Here is an 18,809-nt window from a genome sequence, read left to right as displayed (position 1 = left end):
CATGGACAACATGGTCAGTCCCCATGCCGTCCTCCCCTTGACTCACTTTGTCTTCATTGATCAATAATACTTTCTTGGGTGGGTCAAACAAGGACTCGGGTGGTAGGGGTGCTAGCACAACTTTCTTTGAACCAAGCTTGAAAGTATAGGTGTTGTCTTGACCATTATGCATTGAATCTTTATCAAACTCCCATGGTCTTCCAAGTAGAAGATGGCAAGCATCCATAGGTAGAACATCACAAAGAACCTCATCAACATAGTTCTTGCCAATGGAGAAAGACACTAGGCATTGCTTATCCACCTTAATTTCAGCCCCTTTGTTGAGCCACCTCAACTTGTAAGGATTAGGATGATCTTGTGTAGGCAAAGAGAGCTTCTCAATGAGAGTATTAGAAGCCACATTAGTACAACTTCCTCCATCAATGATAAGGTTGCACACTTTCCCTTGAATGGTGCACCTAGACCTAAAGAGTTGTTGTCTTTGGTTTACTTCCATAGGTTGGGTACTCAATGCTCTCCAAATGACCAAACTCATTCCCTCATCCGGTTCTACCACCATGGCAGCCTCCTCTTGCACCGTTTCTTCCTTACTATCATCACAAACAAGGATCTCATCCTCACCCCAATGAACTACCTCAAATGTGCTAAGGGCTCTCTTGGTTGGACACTCTTTAGCTAGTGACCGAACCCTTGACATTGGTAACATTTTTTCAGAGATGTGGTGCTTTTGGTTGGAATCATAGGTGCCTTGCCTTTGTCAAGAGTAGGTGTTTTGTTTTGAGGGGTTGGTTCATCAACCTTGGTCTCGGTTTGGGTGGAGTAGGGGGCTGTTTTGGCGGCTGTTTTTGTGGTGGCAGCTCTCCCCTTTCCCAATTTCTCAACCCTTAAAGCCAAATTAACGGCTTCATCAAAGGACCATACTTGTTGCATTCTAACCCTATGAGCAATCTTGGTATCTAAACCTTCAACAAATCTAGCAATTTTCTGTTCGGGCTTCTCATTGAGTTCACATTGCAAGGTAAGTTGTTCAAAGTCCCTAAGATATGACTCAAGTGGTTGTTGGTCTTGTTTAAGTTGTGTGAGCTTAATGAAAATGTCTTGAGTGTACTCTTTAGGTATAAACTTCTCATTAAGCTTCTTTTTCAGTTTTAACCAAGACTTAATAGGTTCCTTACCATCCCTTCTTCTCTGATTTTTTAAGTTCTCATACCAAAGGGAAGCATAGCCTTTGAGTTTCAAGATTGCAACTTTAAAAGCTTTGCCATCAGAATAACCTTTAAACTCAAAGACTCTTTCAATGGTCCTAAACCAATCTAACAAATCCTCGGGGTTTAAACTACCATGAAAATCAGGAATTTCTACCTTTAAGTCTTTGTTGGGCTCTCCATGAAAGGCCTCGGCCATGGACTCCTCCGAATCAGAAAGCTCTTCTTCCTCATGGCCACCATGAGCTCGTCCTCTCCCCATGAGGCCACGGCCTCTACCCCTGCCTCTAGGTGGTCGTCCTCCTCTTGGTGGTGGTGTTGGAATATTAGCCATGATAACATTGAGAGATTCTAGCAACAAATCACATTTTTCAGAAAGTTGAGTAACTTGTGTTTCAATTCCAGCAATCCTTTCTTCACTCATGGTTGTTTTTTTGTGTTTTTAATGTGGTTAGGGTATAATGAACTCACAAAGAAAGGATTTTGTTGTTTAACCAAAGCTCTGATAACCAATTTGGACTAAAACGGCGAGGTGGTCCATAATCAGCCAAAATAGGCCACAAAAACGCAGCAAGATTAACAACAATTGCAACATAATTTAAGACCGTCAAAAATGACCCAAATCAACATAACCCAACATTCGACACAACACACGACCCAAATGACAACGTAGGGGCTGTTTTGTGCTCTCGGTTTGGGGGCTGTTTTATGGGGTTTTTATTTGTGCAACATAAAATGGAAAAGGGATAGAAGGATATGACTTGAGCGAGATCACGAAGCAAGCTCAAGACTCGGAATTTCGTTCAAGATCACTAAGCATGAACTAATTCCTCCTCAAACACTAAGTAATGAGGGATTTTCTGCACTAAGCAAGAAGAAATGCCCAAACACTAAGAAAGGGACTTAGGGTTTTCAAAAACCTCATATATTCATCTCCAACATTCTGATTTTTACAAGGGAATTGAGCTCCTTATATAGATGCTCAAGTTACATCTTGGCCATACATTTAACATTAAATCCTAGGGCCCTAATTAAAAGTGAAACAAGACAAAATACAAAGTTGAAAAGCTAAAACAAAAGGGTCCAAAGGGGACCAGATTGGCAGCCCTCTTACACGCCTAAATGGCTGTCCAAAATGGTACTCCTTGTTATTTGATTCCTTTGGCTTCTTTTGGAGACAATAAAGGGACCATATGATGTCATCTTGTCTTGGAATCTTTGCAATTGTGCTCTTCTTTTAGCTTGAGAAACTGGCTGTTTTAACTCAAGTAATTCGGCCTACCTCATTTGCTTCAGAACCATTTGTCCTTGTTCTTTAGTTCTCGTGACTCGTTGTTTAAACCATTTGTCCTTGTTTATTAGTTCTTGTGACTCGTTGTATAAACCATTTGTCCTTGTTCATTAGTCCTTGTGACTCGTTGTGTAAACTATTTGTCCTTGTTCATTAGTCTTTGTGACTCGTTGTGTGAACCATTTGTCCTTGTTATTGTGACTTGTTGTGTGAACCATTTTTCCTTGTTCATTAGTTCTTGTGACTCGTTGTGTGAACCATTTGTCCTTGTTCATTAGTCCTTGTGACTCGTTTTGTGAACCATTTGTCGTTGTTCAATAGTCGTTGTAGCTCATTATGTTAACCATTTGTCCTTGTGACTCGTTGTGTAAACCATTTGTCCTTGTTCATTAGTCCATGTGACTCATTGTGTGAACCATTTGTCCTCATTTTTTAGTCCTTGTGACTCGTTGTTTAAACCATTTGTCCATGTTTTTTAGTCCTTGTGACTTGTTGTGTAAATCATTTGCCTTGTTCTTTAGTCCTTGTGACTCGTTGTGTGAACCATTTGTCCTTGTTCATTAGTCCTGACTCATTGTTTGAACCATTTGTCCTTGTTTATTAGTCCATATGACTCGTTGTGTGAACCATTTGTGAGTGAACCATTTTTCCTTGTTCATTAGTCCTTGTGACTCGTGTGAACCATTTGTCCTTGTTCATTAGTCCTTGTGACTCGTTGTGTAAACTATTTGTCCTTGTTCATTAGTCCTTGTGACTCGTTGTGTGAAACATTTGTCCTTGTTATTGTGACTTGTTGTGTGAACCATTTTTCCATGTTCATTAGTCCTTGTGACTCGTTGTGTGAACCATTTGTCCTTGTTCATTAGTCCATGTGACTGTTGTGTAAAATATTTGTCCATGTTCATTTGTCCTTGTGACTCGTTTTGTGAACCAATTTGTCTTTGTTCAATAGTCGTTGTAACTCGTTATGTTAACCATTTGTCCTTGTGACTCGTTGTGTGAATCATTTGTCCTTTCTCATTAATCCTTGTGACTTGTTGTGTAAACTATTTGTCCTTGTTCATTAGTCCTTGTGACTCGTTGTGTGAACTATTTGTCCTTGTTTATTAGTCCTTGTAACTCCTTATGTTAACCATTTGTCTTTGTTGCTCGTTGTGTAAACCATTTGTCCTTGTTCATTAGTCCATGTGACTCGTTGTGTGAACCATTTGTCCTTGTTCATTAGTCCTTGTGACTCATTGTGTGAACCATTTGTCGTTGTTCATTAGTCCTTGTGACTCGTTGTTTAAACCATTTTTAACAAGGACTCATTGTGTAAATCATTTGCCTTGTTCTTTAGTCCTTGTGACTCGTTGTGTGAACCATTTGTCCTTGTTCATTAGTCCTGACTCATTGTTTGAACCATTTGTCCTTGTTTATTAGTCCATATGACTCGTTGTGTGAACCATTTGTGAGTGAACCATTTTTCCTTGTTCATTAGTCCTTGTGACTCGTGCGAACCATTTGTCCTTGTTCATTAGTCCTTGTGACTCGTTGTGTAAACTATTTGTCCTTGTGACTCGTTGTGTGAACCATTTGTCCTTGTTATTGTGACTTGTTGTGTGAACCATTTTTCCATGTTCATTAGTCCTTGTGACTCGTTGTGTGAACCATTTGTCCTTGTTCATTAGTCCATGTGACTGTTGTGTAAAATATTTGTCCTTGTTCATTAGTCCTTGTGACTCGTTTTGTGAACCATTTGTCTTTGTTCAATAGTCGTTGTAACTCGTTATGTTAACCATTTGTCCTTGTGACTCGTTGTGTGAATAATTTGTCCTTTCTCATTAATCCTTGTGACTTATTGTGTAAACTATTTGTCCTTGTTCATTAGTCCTTGTGACATCTTGTGTGAACTATTTGTCCTTGTTTATTAGTCCTTGTAACTCCTTATGTTAACCATTTGTCTTTGTTGCTCGTTGTGTAAACCATTTGTCCTTGTTCATTAGTCTATGTGACTCGTTGTGTGAACCATTTGTCCTTGTTCATTAGTTCTTGTGACTCGTTGTGTGAACCATTTGTCCTTGTTCTTTAGTTCTCGTGACTCGTTGTTTAAACCATTTGTCCTTGTTTATTAGTTCTTGTGACTCGTTGTATAAACCATTTGTCCTTGTTATTATGACTTGTTTTGTGAACCATTTTTTCTTTGTTCATTAGTCCTTGTGACTCGTTGTGTGAACCATTTGTCCTTGTTCATTAGTCCTTGATACTCGTTGTGTAAACTATATTTCCTTGTTCATTAGTCTTTGTGCCTCGTTGTGTGAACCATTTGTCCTTGTTATTGTGACTTGTTGTGTGAACCATTTTTCCTTGTTCATTAGTTCTTGTGAATCGTTGTGTGAACTATTTGTCCTTGTTTATTAGTCCTTGTAACTCCTTATGTTAACCATTTATCTTTGTGACTCGTTGTGTGAACCATTTGTCCTTGTTCATTAGTCCTTATGACTCATTGTTTGAACCATTTGTCCTTGTTCATTAGTCCTTGTGACTGTTGTGTAAACTATTAGTCCTTGTTCATTAGTCCTTGTGACTCGTTGTGTGAACTATTTGTCCTTGTTTATTAGTCCTTGTAACTCCTTATGTTAACCATTTGTCTTTGTTGCTCGTTGTGTAAACCATTTGTCCTTGTTCATTAGTCCATGTGACTCGTTGTGTGAACCATTTGTCCTTGTTCATTAGTCCTTGTGACTCGTTGTGTGAACCATTTGTCCTTGTTCTTTAGTTCTCGTGACTCGTTGTTTAAACCATTTGTTCTTGTTTATTAGTTCTTGTGACTCGTTGTATAAACCATTTGTCCTTGTTCATTAGTCCTTGTGACTCGTTGTGTAAACTATTTGTCCTTGTTCATTAGTCTTTGTGACTCGTTGTGTGAACCATTTGTCCTTGTTATTGTGACTTGTTGTGTGAACCATTTTTCCTTGTTCATTAGTTCTTGTGACTCGTTGTGTGAACCATTTATCCTTGTTCATTAGTCCTTGTGACTCGTTTTGTGAACCATTTGTCGTTGTTCAATAGTCGTTGTAACTCGTTATGTTAACCATTTGTCCTTGTGACTCGTTGTGTAAACCATTTGTCCTTGTTCATTAGTCCATGTGACTCATTGTGTGAACCATTTGTCCTCATTTTTTAGTCATTGTGACTCGTTGTTTAAACCATTTGTCCATGTTTTTTAGTCCTTGTGACTTGTTGTGTAAACCATTTGTCCTTGTTATTGTGACTTGTTGTGTGAACCATTTTTCTTTGTTCATTAGTCTTTACGACTCGTTGCGTGAACCATTTGTCCTTGTTCATTAATCCTTGTGACTCGTTGTGTAAACCATTTGTCCTTGTTCATTAGTCCTTGTGACTCGTTTTGTGAACCACTTGTCCTTGTTCATAAGTCCTTGTAACTCGTTATGTTAACCATTTGTCTTTGTTACTCGTTGAGTAAACCATTTGTCCATGTTCATTAGTCCATGTGACTCGTTGTGTGAACCATTTGTCGTTGTTCATTAGTCCTTGTGACTCGTTGTTTAAACCATTTTTAACAAGGACTCATTGTGTAAATCATTTGCCTTGTTCTTTAGTCCTTGTGACTCGTTGTGTGAACCATTTGTCCTTGTTCATTAGTCCTGACTCATTGTTTGAACCATTTGTCCTTGTTTATTAGTCCATATGACTCGTTGTAGGAACCATTTGTGAGTGAACCATTTTTCCTTGTTCATTAGTCCTTGTGACTCGTGCGAACCATTTGTCCTTGTTCATTAGTCCTTGTGACTCGTTGTGTAAACTATTTGTCCTTGTTCATTAGTTGTGACACCCTCAATTATCGCGGAAAAGTAAACACGTAATTCTAGAATAAAACTGCATGGATATGTTTGTAATAGGTTCATTTGGGTAAAAACCTGTAATTTTTAAAACCTGAACCTGTTATAAAGATATCCAAATTGGAAGGTGTCAAACATACAAGGTCTAACTAGAAGTTTCATAACATAACCATCGCTAAAGTCGCGAATAGCAAATTATACAACAAAATGTAAAGAGGGAGACATATGTCCCTAAAATGTGTGTGACATAAAAGAAATGTTTAAAGGTCACAATAAAATAAAGCCAATCTAGGTTCCAAGGTTACTTTGCTCGCTAGCTCGTCCGTGTACCCCATATATGCATCACCTACATTCACAATCGCATTTTATACAAATACGAAAGCCACAGTCAGTGGGGAGTAACTCCGAGTTCTCCCAGCCACGAAATGTCATAATTAATATAACATGTAAACATAAGAATATGAATATAAATAACACATAGCCTTAGCATATAGATGCTAGACAATCGTGCTTATCATGTGAACAACAATATAACAACACATAGTCCTAGCATGCGAATACTAGACCGACTCATACTACACTATCATGTGAATCACTTAACATCCAGGAATCCAAACTCTATCAATCATAGCCGGCTTGCATCTCACCTTCTATGATTCATAGAATCATCAAACAAGAAAGGGCAATATATCAAAGACAGGCATAAGTTCTTAGTCCCGTCAATAGTCACTCAGAATCGAGTCTATAACACGAGGTAGGGAAGGTAATCGAACCGGTATCTTGGCTCGTAGGTTCTATCAAAACATGGCCAAGACACAACACAACCCTAGCCTAAAATCTGCGCAGACCTAGACATGCGGATACACACCACCGCACCCAAGACCCACAATTTTATAAAACCATGTGAGTACCCTAAGGAGTCCACCAAAGGGTTGGCTAGTACTTAAGCTGACCACTTACTCTCAAAATAAGTAACGAGGTCATGCCTCAACTTGGATATAAACCCACCAAGTCAGGAACACAGAGGCTATTAAGCAGTGAACATACACTCGTCAAAGACTATAATGACCTATCTATGATGAAGGCCGAAATACTCACCTAGGACCTAGTCCCAGCTAGTCCCAGCTTGAATACTTTAGCCCACACCACACAAGACAAGTAGGATACCCAATTCAGCTGACAATCCAACAATATCTCCATTATCAATAATAATCCAAATTCCAGCTAACCGTTAATCTCATAATTCATGAGAATAAGCTAAAATGGCAAAGAGACAACAAGACTCAAGTATAAGGCAACCAATTCATCCAACAACCAACATGTGAAATGATAATTACAAGTATCAAGGCATAACATAAAACCTCCAATAACAACCAATCTCACCTCAAAGACAAACCCTCGACCCGAGTCCCGCGACGGGTCATCGGTCAAATCGAGGCTGACTGGTTTAAACCTAGTTTGACCAAACTCGTTCGGTCAATCTGCCCACTCGTAGTCTTTGCCTACTTTGGCCCAAATCATAAAATTTATCACAATATAATTCTCATGCTATTTCTAATTTCTATCATGTGAAAAACGAAAGTAACACATTATCAATCACCTAAACACTTAACAAACAACAGGCACAACATTAACTACTAATGTGACATTAATTCGTTGAGTAACTCGGAATAGTTACCTTACGCTAGCAAAGAGACAAGTAATAACTTGAGAAAGCTTCTAAAACCCAAAATTACTCTTCATCTTCAACCACATATGAGCCACCTAAAATAATTATGTGAAAGGACGATATTAACGAATTATCTTTATATAAATTATGAGACGGAAATTAATTTAATTATATTTTAAATAAACCAAACTAGCGTCAAAACAATTTATGGACACGGCTCAAAAGTTATTATGACAACCTCAAACTCGGCCTAACCACCAACTACACATGGCCTCAAACTCGTGACTTAGCTAGGCCACGGCCAAAGCCACAGCCTAGGCCACAGGAGTCCGACACGACCACCACCCGACTACCCATAGCCACCCTTCACCCTACTTCATAACCTGACCCAAAAATTAGTCCAAAACAGAACCCAAAAGATGCCTAAGTTCGACCCCAACTCCAGTCCTCAAATGCAAAGTGAAAACCCACGATGACAGCTCTCTCGTCCCGCCCAAAACAGTACCAATCGTCCCCTTAAGACTCCATTCTCGCCTAGAAACAGTCCTAGCTGAGCCAACTAAGTCCGCATTTAAAACGGTTTTAGAGCGGAAATCCACAAGTATAAAGCAACTCAAAAATAGACCCTAAAGACTACAAAAATCGCCCCAACACAGAGTCCAAATTAGTCCAAAACAATCCCTACATGTCAGTATACACCGTCTCAACTATAAAACACACCAATTATCACCCAAAACAATCCATACATGTCAGCATACACCGTCTTAAATATACCACTTACTAGCTAGCATCCCAAATGATCCCTAGAGGTCAGTATACACCGTCTCAATCATCTCCACATATCAGTATACACCGTCTCAACTATACAACCGACTAATTAACATCCATAAGGATCCCTATATATAATTATACACCGTCTCAATTATAAAACAGACTAACCAAAGATTCGAAATAAACATATTTTACAAGTAATATCGAGTAATCCGTTATCGTTACCTTTTTAATCTTCTACCAGACCGTCTATTTTAGTACATACAACCGTCTTATAAAAAATAAAGCTGAAAATATAAATGGGTTTGTAAAAATACATGACGAAAATGAATTTTACTTACAACGGATTGACGAGAACGACGAAAGGAGCGCTATGGAACAAAAATCATTGAAAACGGATGAGAAACGGAGCATCAGTATCAATTTTGAAGATCAAAATTAAAACGAAGGAAAAGAAGAACAAAGAAGGGAGGAAGAAGACGTGAAGGGATGAAGAAATGAGGCAAAGAAATTTCACCACCGCGACTGCTATTTATTATACGTACGTTTCTTCGTTGTTAAGAAACTTCGATCGTTATTAAAACCGTTTCGAGTTAAATTTAACCGATTTAAGTAAAAGTTTCAGTAATAAAACGGAATCAATAATAAATAAATTTAATGAGTGAAAATAAAATAAACTCAGCTAGTTAACGTAAATAATAAGAAATCGGCTTGAAACGGAATTATTAGCGATTTTTACGAAACTAACGGATATTAATAAAAAAATTGCTAATTTAGTGAAATAAGCTCAAAATAGCTAATTGGACGGTTTTGTTCCCAAAATCCATCTCGGGTTCACTTAAAACAACTTTCATAACGACTCGTAAAGAAACGGAAATTATTAAATAAATAAACTCGAACTAATTTCAATAAACTCGAACTAACTTTAAATAAACTTATTAATGATTATTAAAATTAACGTATCGAATTATGATGAAATTAATTAATTAGCTAAGCATAAATATATAAATCGTTAAATGATGTAATTAAATTCAAAATAGCAATTAAAAGAATTTTATCCAACTTAATAAAATACGGGGTGTTACATTAGTCCTTGTGACTCGTTGTGTGAACCATTTGTCCTTGTTATTGTGACTTGTTGTGTGAACCATTTTTCCTTGTTCATTAGTTCTTGTGAGTCGTTGTGTGAACCATTTGTCCTTGTTCATTAGCCCATGTAACTGTTGTGTAAAATATTTGTCCTTGTTCATTAGTCCTTGTGACTCGTTTTGTGAACCATTTTTCTTTGTTCAATAGTCGTTGTAACTCGTTATGTTAACCATTTGTCCTTGTGACTCGTTGTGTGAATCATTTGTCCTTTCTCATTAATCCTTGTGACTTGTTGTGTAAACTATTTGTCCTTGTTCATTAGTCCTTGCGACTTGTTGTGTGAACCACTTGTCCTTGTTCATTAGTCCTTGTAACTCGTTATGTGGAATAAAACTCTAAGAACACGAAAATGGACAGAAAAACAAGCTAAAAACCGTGACTCAAATGCTAAGGATCGAGTGAATTGGATATGAAATAAACCAAGCACAAAGCCAAGGTTTAAGACTAAGAGCTTGTTCAAGCACCTAGCAAAGAACTCACTCAACCCCTAGCACTAAGCATAGGAGAATATTCTAGCACAAAGCAAAGAATTTAAGAGGAAAAACTAGGTTTTCACTTGTATTAATGTTCAATCAAATCTGAAGTTCTCAAGTGTTTAGCTTGGTTTATATAGACCAAGGCTTACAATCTTGACCCTTGATTACTAGTTACATCTAAGGGCCACAAAAATAGCAGCTAAAGACCAAGAAAAACGGCAGCCAAGGACTATGACAAATCTGAAATGAAAAGGACATAAAGCAAAGAAAGTAAACTAATAGTCCAAACTTCCTTGTTTGTAGCTCAACTTCTTATTTATGATTATATGGACTGAAATGGGGCTTGAGGAAACCGTGTAAGAGTCCTTGTTGCAGCCATAAAGTCCCTTGAGCTTTGTTGGTTCAAAAGAGGAAGGTTGATAGCGACATAATGCACAAAAAACTAAGCTTGTTCCAGCCATGGTCCTGATTGCGCGCGGTTCAAAAAGCTTGGCAAACTCTATGATAGGAACGGCTTTGGGATATAAGTTCCTACACAAAAACGTCCCAAACTCACCAAAGATTAATCCCATGCTGGAAAATGGCACGACTTCTTAGACGGAATTCATGTTAGACCTCAATCTAGTGCAAGGTCCAAAACCGGGTGAAATGTGGCCTTTCTCGGTTTGATTTGTTTCAATCTCCCCTTCTTGAAAAGGATTTGCCCTCAAATCCTCGAGCTTATCCTCCTCAATCTCTTCATAATAAGGACTTAAATCCCCAACATTGAAAGTTCCATGGACTCCATATTCTCCGGGAAGGTTTATCTTGTATGCATTGGACCCAAACTTCTCAAGTACTTTGAATGGACCATCAGCTCTAGGCATGAGCTTATTCTTCCTTTTTCTGAAATCTTTCTTTCCTCAAGTGTATCCAAACAAGATCTCCGGGTTCAAAGCTTTTGGTTCCCTTAACACCCTTGGATTTGGCCTTGTGAGCCTCATTAGCCTTCTCAATTTGCTTCTTGACTTGTTCATGGACATGGAGCATTTGTTCAACCCTTTTCTTAGCATCATAATCAATGGTATTTCTTTTGATGGGTGCCAAATCAGTAGGCATCATAGGATTCACGCCATATACCACCTCAAATGGAGACTTGCCCGTGGTTGTGGAAGGGGCTCGGTTGAAGGCGAACTCGGCTTGAGCTAGTTTGAGGTCCCAATCTTTCAATGATCTTGCAACCGTGCACCTAAGGATCCTCCCCAAGGTCTTGTTGGTAACTTCCGTTTGCCCATCAGTTTGGGGGTGATGGGAGGTGCTAAACAAGAGCCTTGTTTTGAGTAGCTTCCATAAGGTTCTCCAAAAATGACTCATGAACTTGGAATCCCTATCCGAGACAATGGACTTAGGAATACCATGTAGCTTGACCACTTCTTTGAAATAGAGCTCGGCCACACTAGTTGCATCTTCGGTTTTCTTGCAAGCAATGAAATGAGCCATTTTGCTGAATCTATCCACAACCACCATGATTGAATCCTTCCCTCTTTGAGTCCTTGGTAAAGCAACAATGAAATCCATGCTTATGTCCTCCCATGGCTGATTTGGAACCGGCAAAGGAGTGTAGGGGCCTGTTTGGAAATAGGATTTTGATTGTTGACAAGGAGCACACCTCTTGATCACATCTTGGACATCCCCAAGCATCTTAGGCCAATAGAATTGCTCTTGGAGTATGTCATAGGTCTTTTAAATGCCAAAGTGCCCTAAGAAGACCATTGGAGTGAACTTCCCTTATCAATAAGTTTCTATAAGGACCCCTAGGCACACACAACTTGTTCCCAAAGAATAAGAACCCATTTTGAACCAAGTACTTGCTCTTGAGCTTGATTTGGCCAGATTGAAGAAGCTCCCATTCTCCTTTAAAATCCGGATCTTCCACATATAATTCTTTCATGTACTCAAACCCAAGGACCCTTTGCTCCATGAAACTCAACATAATGAATCTCCTAGACAAAGCATCAGCCACTATGTTATCTTTCCCCTCTATGTACTTGCTTGAGAAGTTGAAGGATTGTAAGAACTCCACCCATTTAGCATGCCTATGATTGAGCTTGTGTTGACCATTAATGTATTTGAGAGCCTCATGATCAGAATGTAGGACGAATGGTCGTGGTTTCAAGTAGTGACTCCAATGGGTTAAGGCTCGAACAATAGCATAGAACTCCTTATCATAAGTTGAGTAATTGAGCTTGGCACCACTCAATTTCTCACTAAAGTAAGCAATTGGCTTGTGCTCTTGAACAAGGACAGCCCCAATGCCAATGCCACTAGCATCACACTCAACTTCAAACAACTTATTGAAATTTGGCAAAGTAAGAATAGGAGACTCACAAAGCTTCTCTTTGATAATATTGAAGGACGATTCAGCCTTATCCCCCCATTTGAACTCCCCTTTCTTCATACATTCGGTTATAGGAGCCATAAGTGTGCTAAAATCTTTGATGAACCTCCTATAGAATGATGCCAACCCATGAAAACTCCTTACATCCGTGATATTCTTAGGTATAGGCCATGATTTGATTGCCTTAACCTTCTCTTGATCAACCAATATGCCACGGTCAGAAATGATAAAGCCCAAGAATTGGACTTCATTTTGCATAAAAGAACACTTTTCTAGCTTGCCATACAACTTGTGTTCCCTAAGAGTTTCAAACAACACTTGCAAATGCTTGAGGTGCTCTTCCTTGGAAGGACTATAAACCAAGATATCATCAAAGTAAACAACCACAAATCTGCCCAAATAAGGTCTAAGTACCTCGGTCATGAGCCTCATGAAGGTACTTGGTGCATTAGAAAGACCAAATGGCATGACAAGCCACTCATACAACCCATGCTTTGTTTTGAATGCGGTTTTCCACTCATCTCCTTCTTTGATTCTTACTTGGTGATAGCCTTGCCTTAAATCAATCTTTGAAAACAATTGAGCTCCACTAAGCTCATCCAAGATGTCATCAAGCCTAGGTATGGGAAACCTATACTTGATGGTAATGTTGTTGATAGCTCTACTATCCGTACACATCCTCCAAGACCCATCTTTCTTTGGCACTAAGAGGGCCGGGACAAAGACACGGACTAAGGGACTCTCTCACAAAGCCCTTGCTCACAAGTTCTCCAATTTGTTGTTGTAACTCTTGAGTAGCTTTAGGATCACTTCTATAGGCAGCCTTGTTTGGTAATGTAGCCCCCGGAATGAAATCAATTTGATGCTCAATGCCCCTAAGAGGAGGCAAGCCACTTGGGAGCTCATTTGGGAACACATCTTCATAGGATTGGAGGAGCTCTTGGACCTCCTTAGGAAGTGAAACATTCTGCCCAAAAACCACATCTTTTGCAATAAGAGCATAGACATCTTCATCACCCTTTAACTCTTGGAGCATCTCGGCCTCATTGATCAATAATACCTCTTTTGAAGGCTCAAGCATGGATGGTGGTGTAGTATGCTTAAGGACGGGTGGAAGTGGTGTTAGAATGACCTTTCTTGAGCCAAACTTGAAGGTGTAAGTGTTGTCTCTCCCATGGTGTACCGAATCCCTATCAAACTCCCAAGGTCTCCCAAGAAGAAGATGACAAGCATCCATAGGTAGAACATCACAAAGGGCCTCATCCGAATAGTTCTTGCCAATGGAGAAGGTTACAAGGCATTGCTTATCCACTCTAACTTCTGCCCCCTTGTTAAGCCAAATTAATTTATAAGGACTAGGGTGGTCTTGTGTGGGTAAAGATAGCTTTTCAATGAGAGTACTAGAGGCTACATTGGTACAACTCCCTCCATCAATGATAAGATTGCAAACTCTTCCCTTAATGGTGCACCTAGACCTAAAGATTTGTTGTCTTTGATCCATTTCCAAGGGTTGGGGTTGGGTATGCATCACTCTCCAAGTAACCAAGCTAAGACCCGCATCCGGCATAACCACATCATCCTCTTCATGGTCCGTTCCCTCCATTTCCTCATCACACACAAGAATCTCATCATCTCCCCAATGAACCACTTCAAAGCTACTAAGGGCTCTCTTGGTTGGGCATTCTTTGGCAAAGTGACCATAACCTTGGCATTGGTAACATTTTTTGAGAGGCATGGTCTTTTTTTGTGAGGTTTCGGCTGCCTTTCCTTTGTCAAGTATGGTGGTTTTGTTTTGAGAGGGTGGTTCATTAATTTTGAAACTGGTTGGGGGTCTAAAGGTGGCGGTTTTGGTGGTTGGTTTGGTGGTTGTAGCCTTCCCTTTACCCATTTTCTCAACCCTTAAAGCCAAATTAACGGCTTCATCAAAGGACCATACTTGTTGCATTCTAACCCTATGAGCAATCTTAGTATCTAACCCTTCAACAAATCTAGCAATTTTCTGTTCGGGCTTCTCATTGAGTTCACATTGCAAAGTAAGTTGTTCAAAGTCTCTAAGATATGACTCAAGTGGTTGTTGGTCTTGTTTAAGTTGTGTGAGCTTAATGAAAATGTCTTGAGTGTACTCTTTAGGTATAAACTTCTCATTAAGCTTCTTTTTCAGTTTTAACCAAGACTTAATAGGTTCCTTACCATCCCTTCTTCTCTGATTTTTAAGTTCTCATACCAAAGGGAAGCATAACCTTTGAGTTTCAAGATTGCAACTTTAAAAGCTTTGCTATCGAATAACCTTTAAACTCAAAGACTCTTTCAATGGTCCTAAACCAATCTAACAAATCCTCGGGGTTTAAACTACCATGAAAATCAGGAATTTCTACCTTTAAGTCTTTGTTGGGCTCTCCATGAAAGGCCTCGGCCATGGACTCCTCCGAATCGAAAAGCTCTTCCTCCTCACGGCCACCATGAGCTCGTCCTCTACCCATGAAGCCACGGCCTCTACCCCTGCCTCTAGGTGGTTGTCCTCCTCTTGGTGGTGGTGTTGGAATGTTAGCCATGATAACATTGAGAGATTCTAGCAACAAATCACATTTTTCAGAAAGTTGAGTAACTTGTGTTTCAATTCCAGCAATCCATTCTTCACTCATGGTTGTTTTTTGTGTTTTTAATGTGGTTAGGGTATAATGAACTCACAAAGAAAGGATTTTTGTTGTTAACCAAAGCTCTGATAACCAATTTGGAATAAAACTCTAAGAACACGAAAATGGACAGAAAAACAAGCTAAAAACCGTGACTCAAATGCTAAGGATCGAGTGAATTGGATATGAAATAAACCAAGCACAAAGCCAAGGTTTAAGACTAAGAGCTTGTTCAAGCACCTAGCAAAGAACTCACTCAACCCCTAGCACTAAGCATAGGAGGATCTTCTAGCACAAAGCAAAGAATTTAAGAGGAAAAACTAGGTTTTCACTTGTATTAATGTTCAATCAAATCTGAAGTTCTCAAGTGTTTAGCTTGGTTTATATAGACCAAGGCTTACAATCTTGACCCTTGATTACTAGTTACATCTAAGGGCCACAAAAATAGCAGCTAAAGACCAAGAAAAACGGCAGCCAAGGACTATGACAAATCTGAAATGAAAAGGACATAAAGCAAAGAAAGTAAACTAATAGTCCAAACTTCCTTGTTTGTAGCTCAACTTCTTATTTATGATTATATGGACTGAAATGGGGCTTGAGGAAACTGTGTAAGAGTCCTTGTTGCAGCCATAAAGTCCCTTGAGCTTTGTTGGTTCAAAAGAGGAAGGTTGATAGCGACATAATGCACAAAAAACTAAGCTTGTTCCAGCCATGGTCCTGATTGCGCGCGGTTCAAAAAGCTTGGCAAACTCTATGATAGGAACGGCTTTGGGATATAAGTTCCTACACAAAAACGTCCCAAACTCACCAAAGATTAATCCCATGCTGGAAAATGGCACGACTTCTTAGACGGAATTCATGTTAGACCTCAATCTAGTGCAAGGTCCAAAACCGGGTGAAATGTGGCCTTTCTCGGTTTGATTTGTTTCATTATGTTAACCATTTGTCTTTGTGACTCGTTGTGTAAACCATTTGTCCTTGTTCATTAGTCCATGTAACTCGTTGTGTGAACCATTTGTCCTTGTTCATTAGTCCTTGTGACTCGTTGTGTGAACCATTTGTCCTTGTTCTTTAGTTCTCGTGACTCATTGTTTAAACCATTTGTCCTTGTTTATTAGTTCTTGTGACTCGTTGTATAAACCATTTGTCCTTGTTATTATGAATTGTTTTGTGAACCATTTGTCCTTGTTCATTAGTCCTTGTGACTCGTTGTGTGAACCATTTGTCCTTGTTCATTAGTCCTTGTGACTCGTTGTGTAAACTATTTGTCCTTCTTCATTAGGTTTTGTGACTCGTTGTGTGAACCATTTGTCCTTGTTATTGTGACTTGTTGTGTGAACCATTTTTCCTTGTACATTAGTTCTTGTGACACGTTGTGTGAACCATTTGTCCTTGTTCATTAGTCCTTGTGACTCGTTTTGTGAACCATTTGTCGTTGTTCAATAGTCGTTGTAACTCGTTATGTTAACCCTTTGTCCTTGTGACTCGTTGTGTAAACCATTTGTCCTTGTTCATTAGTCCATGTGACTCATTGTGTGAACCATTTGTCCTCGTTTTTTAGTCCTTGTGAGTCGTTGTTTAAACCATTTTTCCATGTTTATTAGTCCTTGTGACTTGTTGTGTAAATCATTTGTCCTTGTTATTGTGACTTGTTGTGTGAACCTTTTTTCCTTGTTCATTAGTCCTTGCGACTCGTTGTGTGAACCATTTGTCCTTGTTCATTAATCCTTGTGACTCGTTGTGTAAACCATTTGTCCTTGTTCATTAGTCCTTGTGACTCGTTGTGTGAACCACTTGTCCTTGTTCATAAGTCCTTGTAACTCGTTATGTTAACCATTTGTCTTTGTGACTCGTTGTGTAAACCATTTGTCCTTGTTCATTAGTCCATGTGACTCGTTGTGTGAACCATTTGTCCTTGTTCATTAGTCCTTGTGACTCGTTGTTTAAACCATTTGTAACAAGGACTCATTGTGTAAATCATTTGTCCTTGTTCTTTAGTCCTTGTGACTCGTTGTGTGAACCATTTGTCCTTGTTCATTAGTCCTTATGACTCATTGTTTGAACCATTTGTCCTTGTTTATTAGTCCATATGACTCGTTGTGTGAACCATTTGTGAGTGAATCATTTTTCCTTGTTCATTAGTCCTTGTGACTCGTGCGAACCATTTGTCCTTGTTCATTAGTCCTTGTGACTCGTTGTATAAACTATTTGTCCTTGATCATTCGTCCTTGTGACTCGTTGTGTGAACCATTTTTCCTTGTTATTGTGACTTATTGTGTGAACCATTTTTCCTTGTTCATTAGTCCTTGTGACTCGTTGTGTGAACCATTTGTCCTTGTTCATTAGTCCTTGTGACTGTTGTGTAAACTATTTGTCCTTGTTCATTAGTCCTTGTGACTCGTTTTGTGAACCATTTTTCCTTGTTCAATAGTCGTTGTAACTCGTTATGTTAACCATTTGTCCTTGTGACTCGTTGTGTGAACCATTTGTCTTGTTCATTAATCCTTGTGACTTGTTGTGTAAACTATTTATCCTTGTTCATTAGTCCTTGTGACTCGTTGTGTGAACCACTTGTCCTTGTTCATTAGTCCTTGTAACTCGTTATGTTAACCATTTGTCTTTGTGACTAATTGTGTAAACCATTTGTCCTTGTTTATTAGTCCATGTGACTCGTTGTGTGAACCATTTATCCTTGTTCATTAGTCCTTATGACTCATTGTTTGAACCATTTGTCCTTGTTCATTAGTCCTTGTGACTCGTTGTGTAAACTATTTGTCCTTGTTCATTAGTCTTTGTGACTCGTTGTGTGAACCATTTGTCCTTGTTATTGTGACTTGTTGTGTGAACCATTTTTTCTTGTTCATTAGTCCTTGTGACTCGTTGTGTGAACCATTTGTCCTTGTTTATTAGTCCTTGTGACTGTTGTGTAAACTATTAGTCCTTGTTCATTAGTCCCTGTGACTCGTTGTGTGAACTATTTGTCCTTGTTTATTAGTCCTTGTAACTCCTTATGTTAACCATTTGTCTTTGTGATTCGTTGTGTAAATCATTTGTCCTTGCTCATTAATCCATGTGACTCGTTGTGTGAACCATTTGTCCTTGTTCATTAGTCCTTGTGACTCGTTGTGTGAACCATTTGTCCTTGTTATTTAGTTCTCGTGACTCGTTGTTTAAACAATTTGTCCTTGTTTATTAGTTCTTGCGACTCGTTGTATAAACTATTTGTACTTGTTATTATGACTTGTTTTGTGAACCATTTTTCCTTGTTCATTAGTCCTTGTGACTCGTTGTGTGAACCATTTGTCCTTGTTCATTAGTCCTTGTGACTCGTTGTGTAAACTATTTGTCCTTGTTCATTAGTCTTTGTGACTCGTTGTGTGAACCATTTGTCCTTGT

The 18,809-nt window shown here is 38.9% G+C and overlaps 1 protein-coding gene across 1 annotated transcript in view; it reads right to left on the bottom strand.

Annotated features, from left to right (window-relative positions):
* Nucleotides 1-12,114: 12,114 nt before the first annotated feature.
* LOC141613826 (uncharacterized) overlaps nucleotides 12,115-18,809 on the bottom strand; it is a 44,082-nt gene continuing 37,387 nt past the window's right edge. The window contains exon 7 of the mRNA XM_074432571.1: nucleotides 12,115-12,478. Within this exon, the coding sequence (XP_074288672.1) occupies nucleotides 12,115-12,478 (364 nt within the window). The remainder of the gene's footprint in view (nucleotides 12,479-18,809) is intronic.

The sequence above is a fragment of the Silene latifolia genome, chromosome 11, assembly GCF_048544455.1.
Source record: "Silene latifolia isolate original U9 population chromosome 11, ASM4854445v1, whole genome shotgun sequence".
NCBI classification, from domain to species: domain Eukaryota; kingdom Viridiplantae; phylum Streptophyta; class Magnoliopsida; order Caryophyllales; family Caryophyllaceae; genus Silene; species Silene latifolia.
The sequence above is the reverse complement of the archived record's forward strand: the minus strand, read 5'-3'. Positions and strand labels throughout refer to the sequence as shown.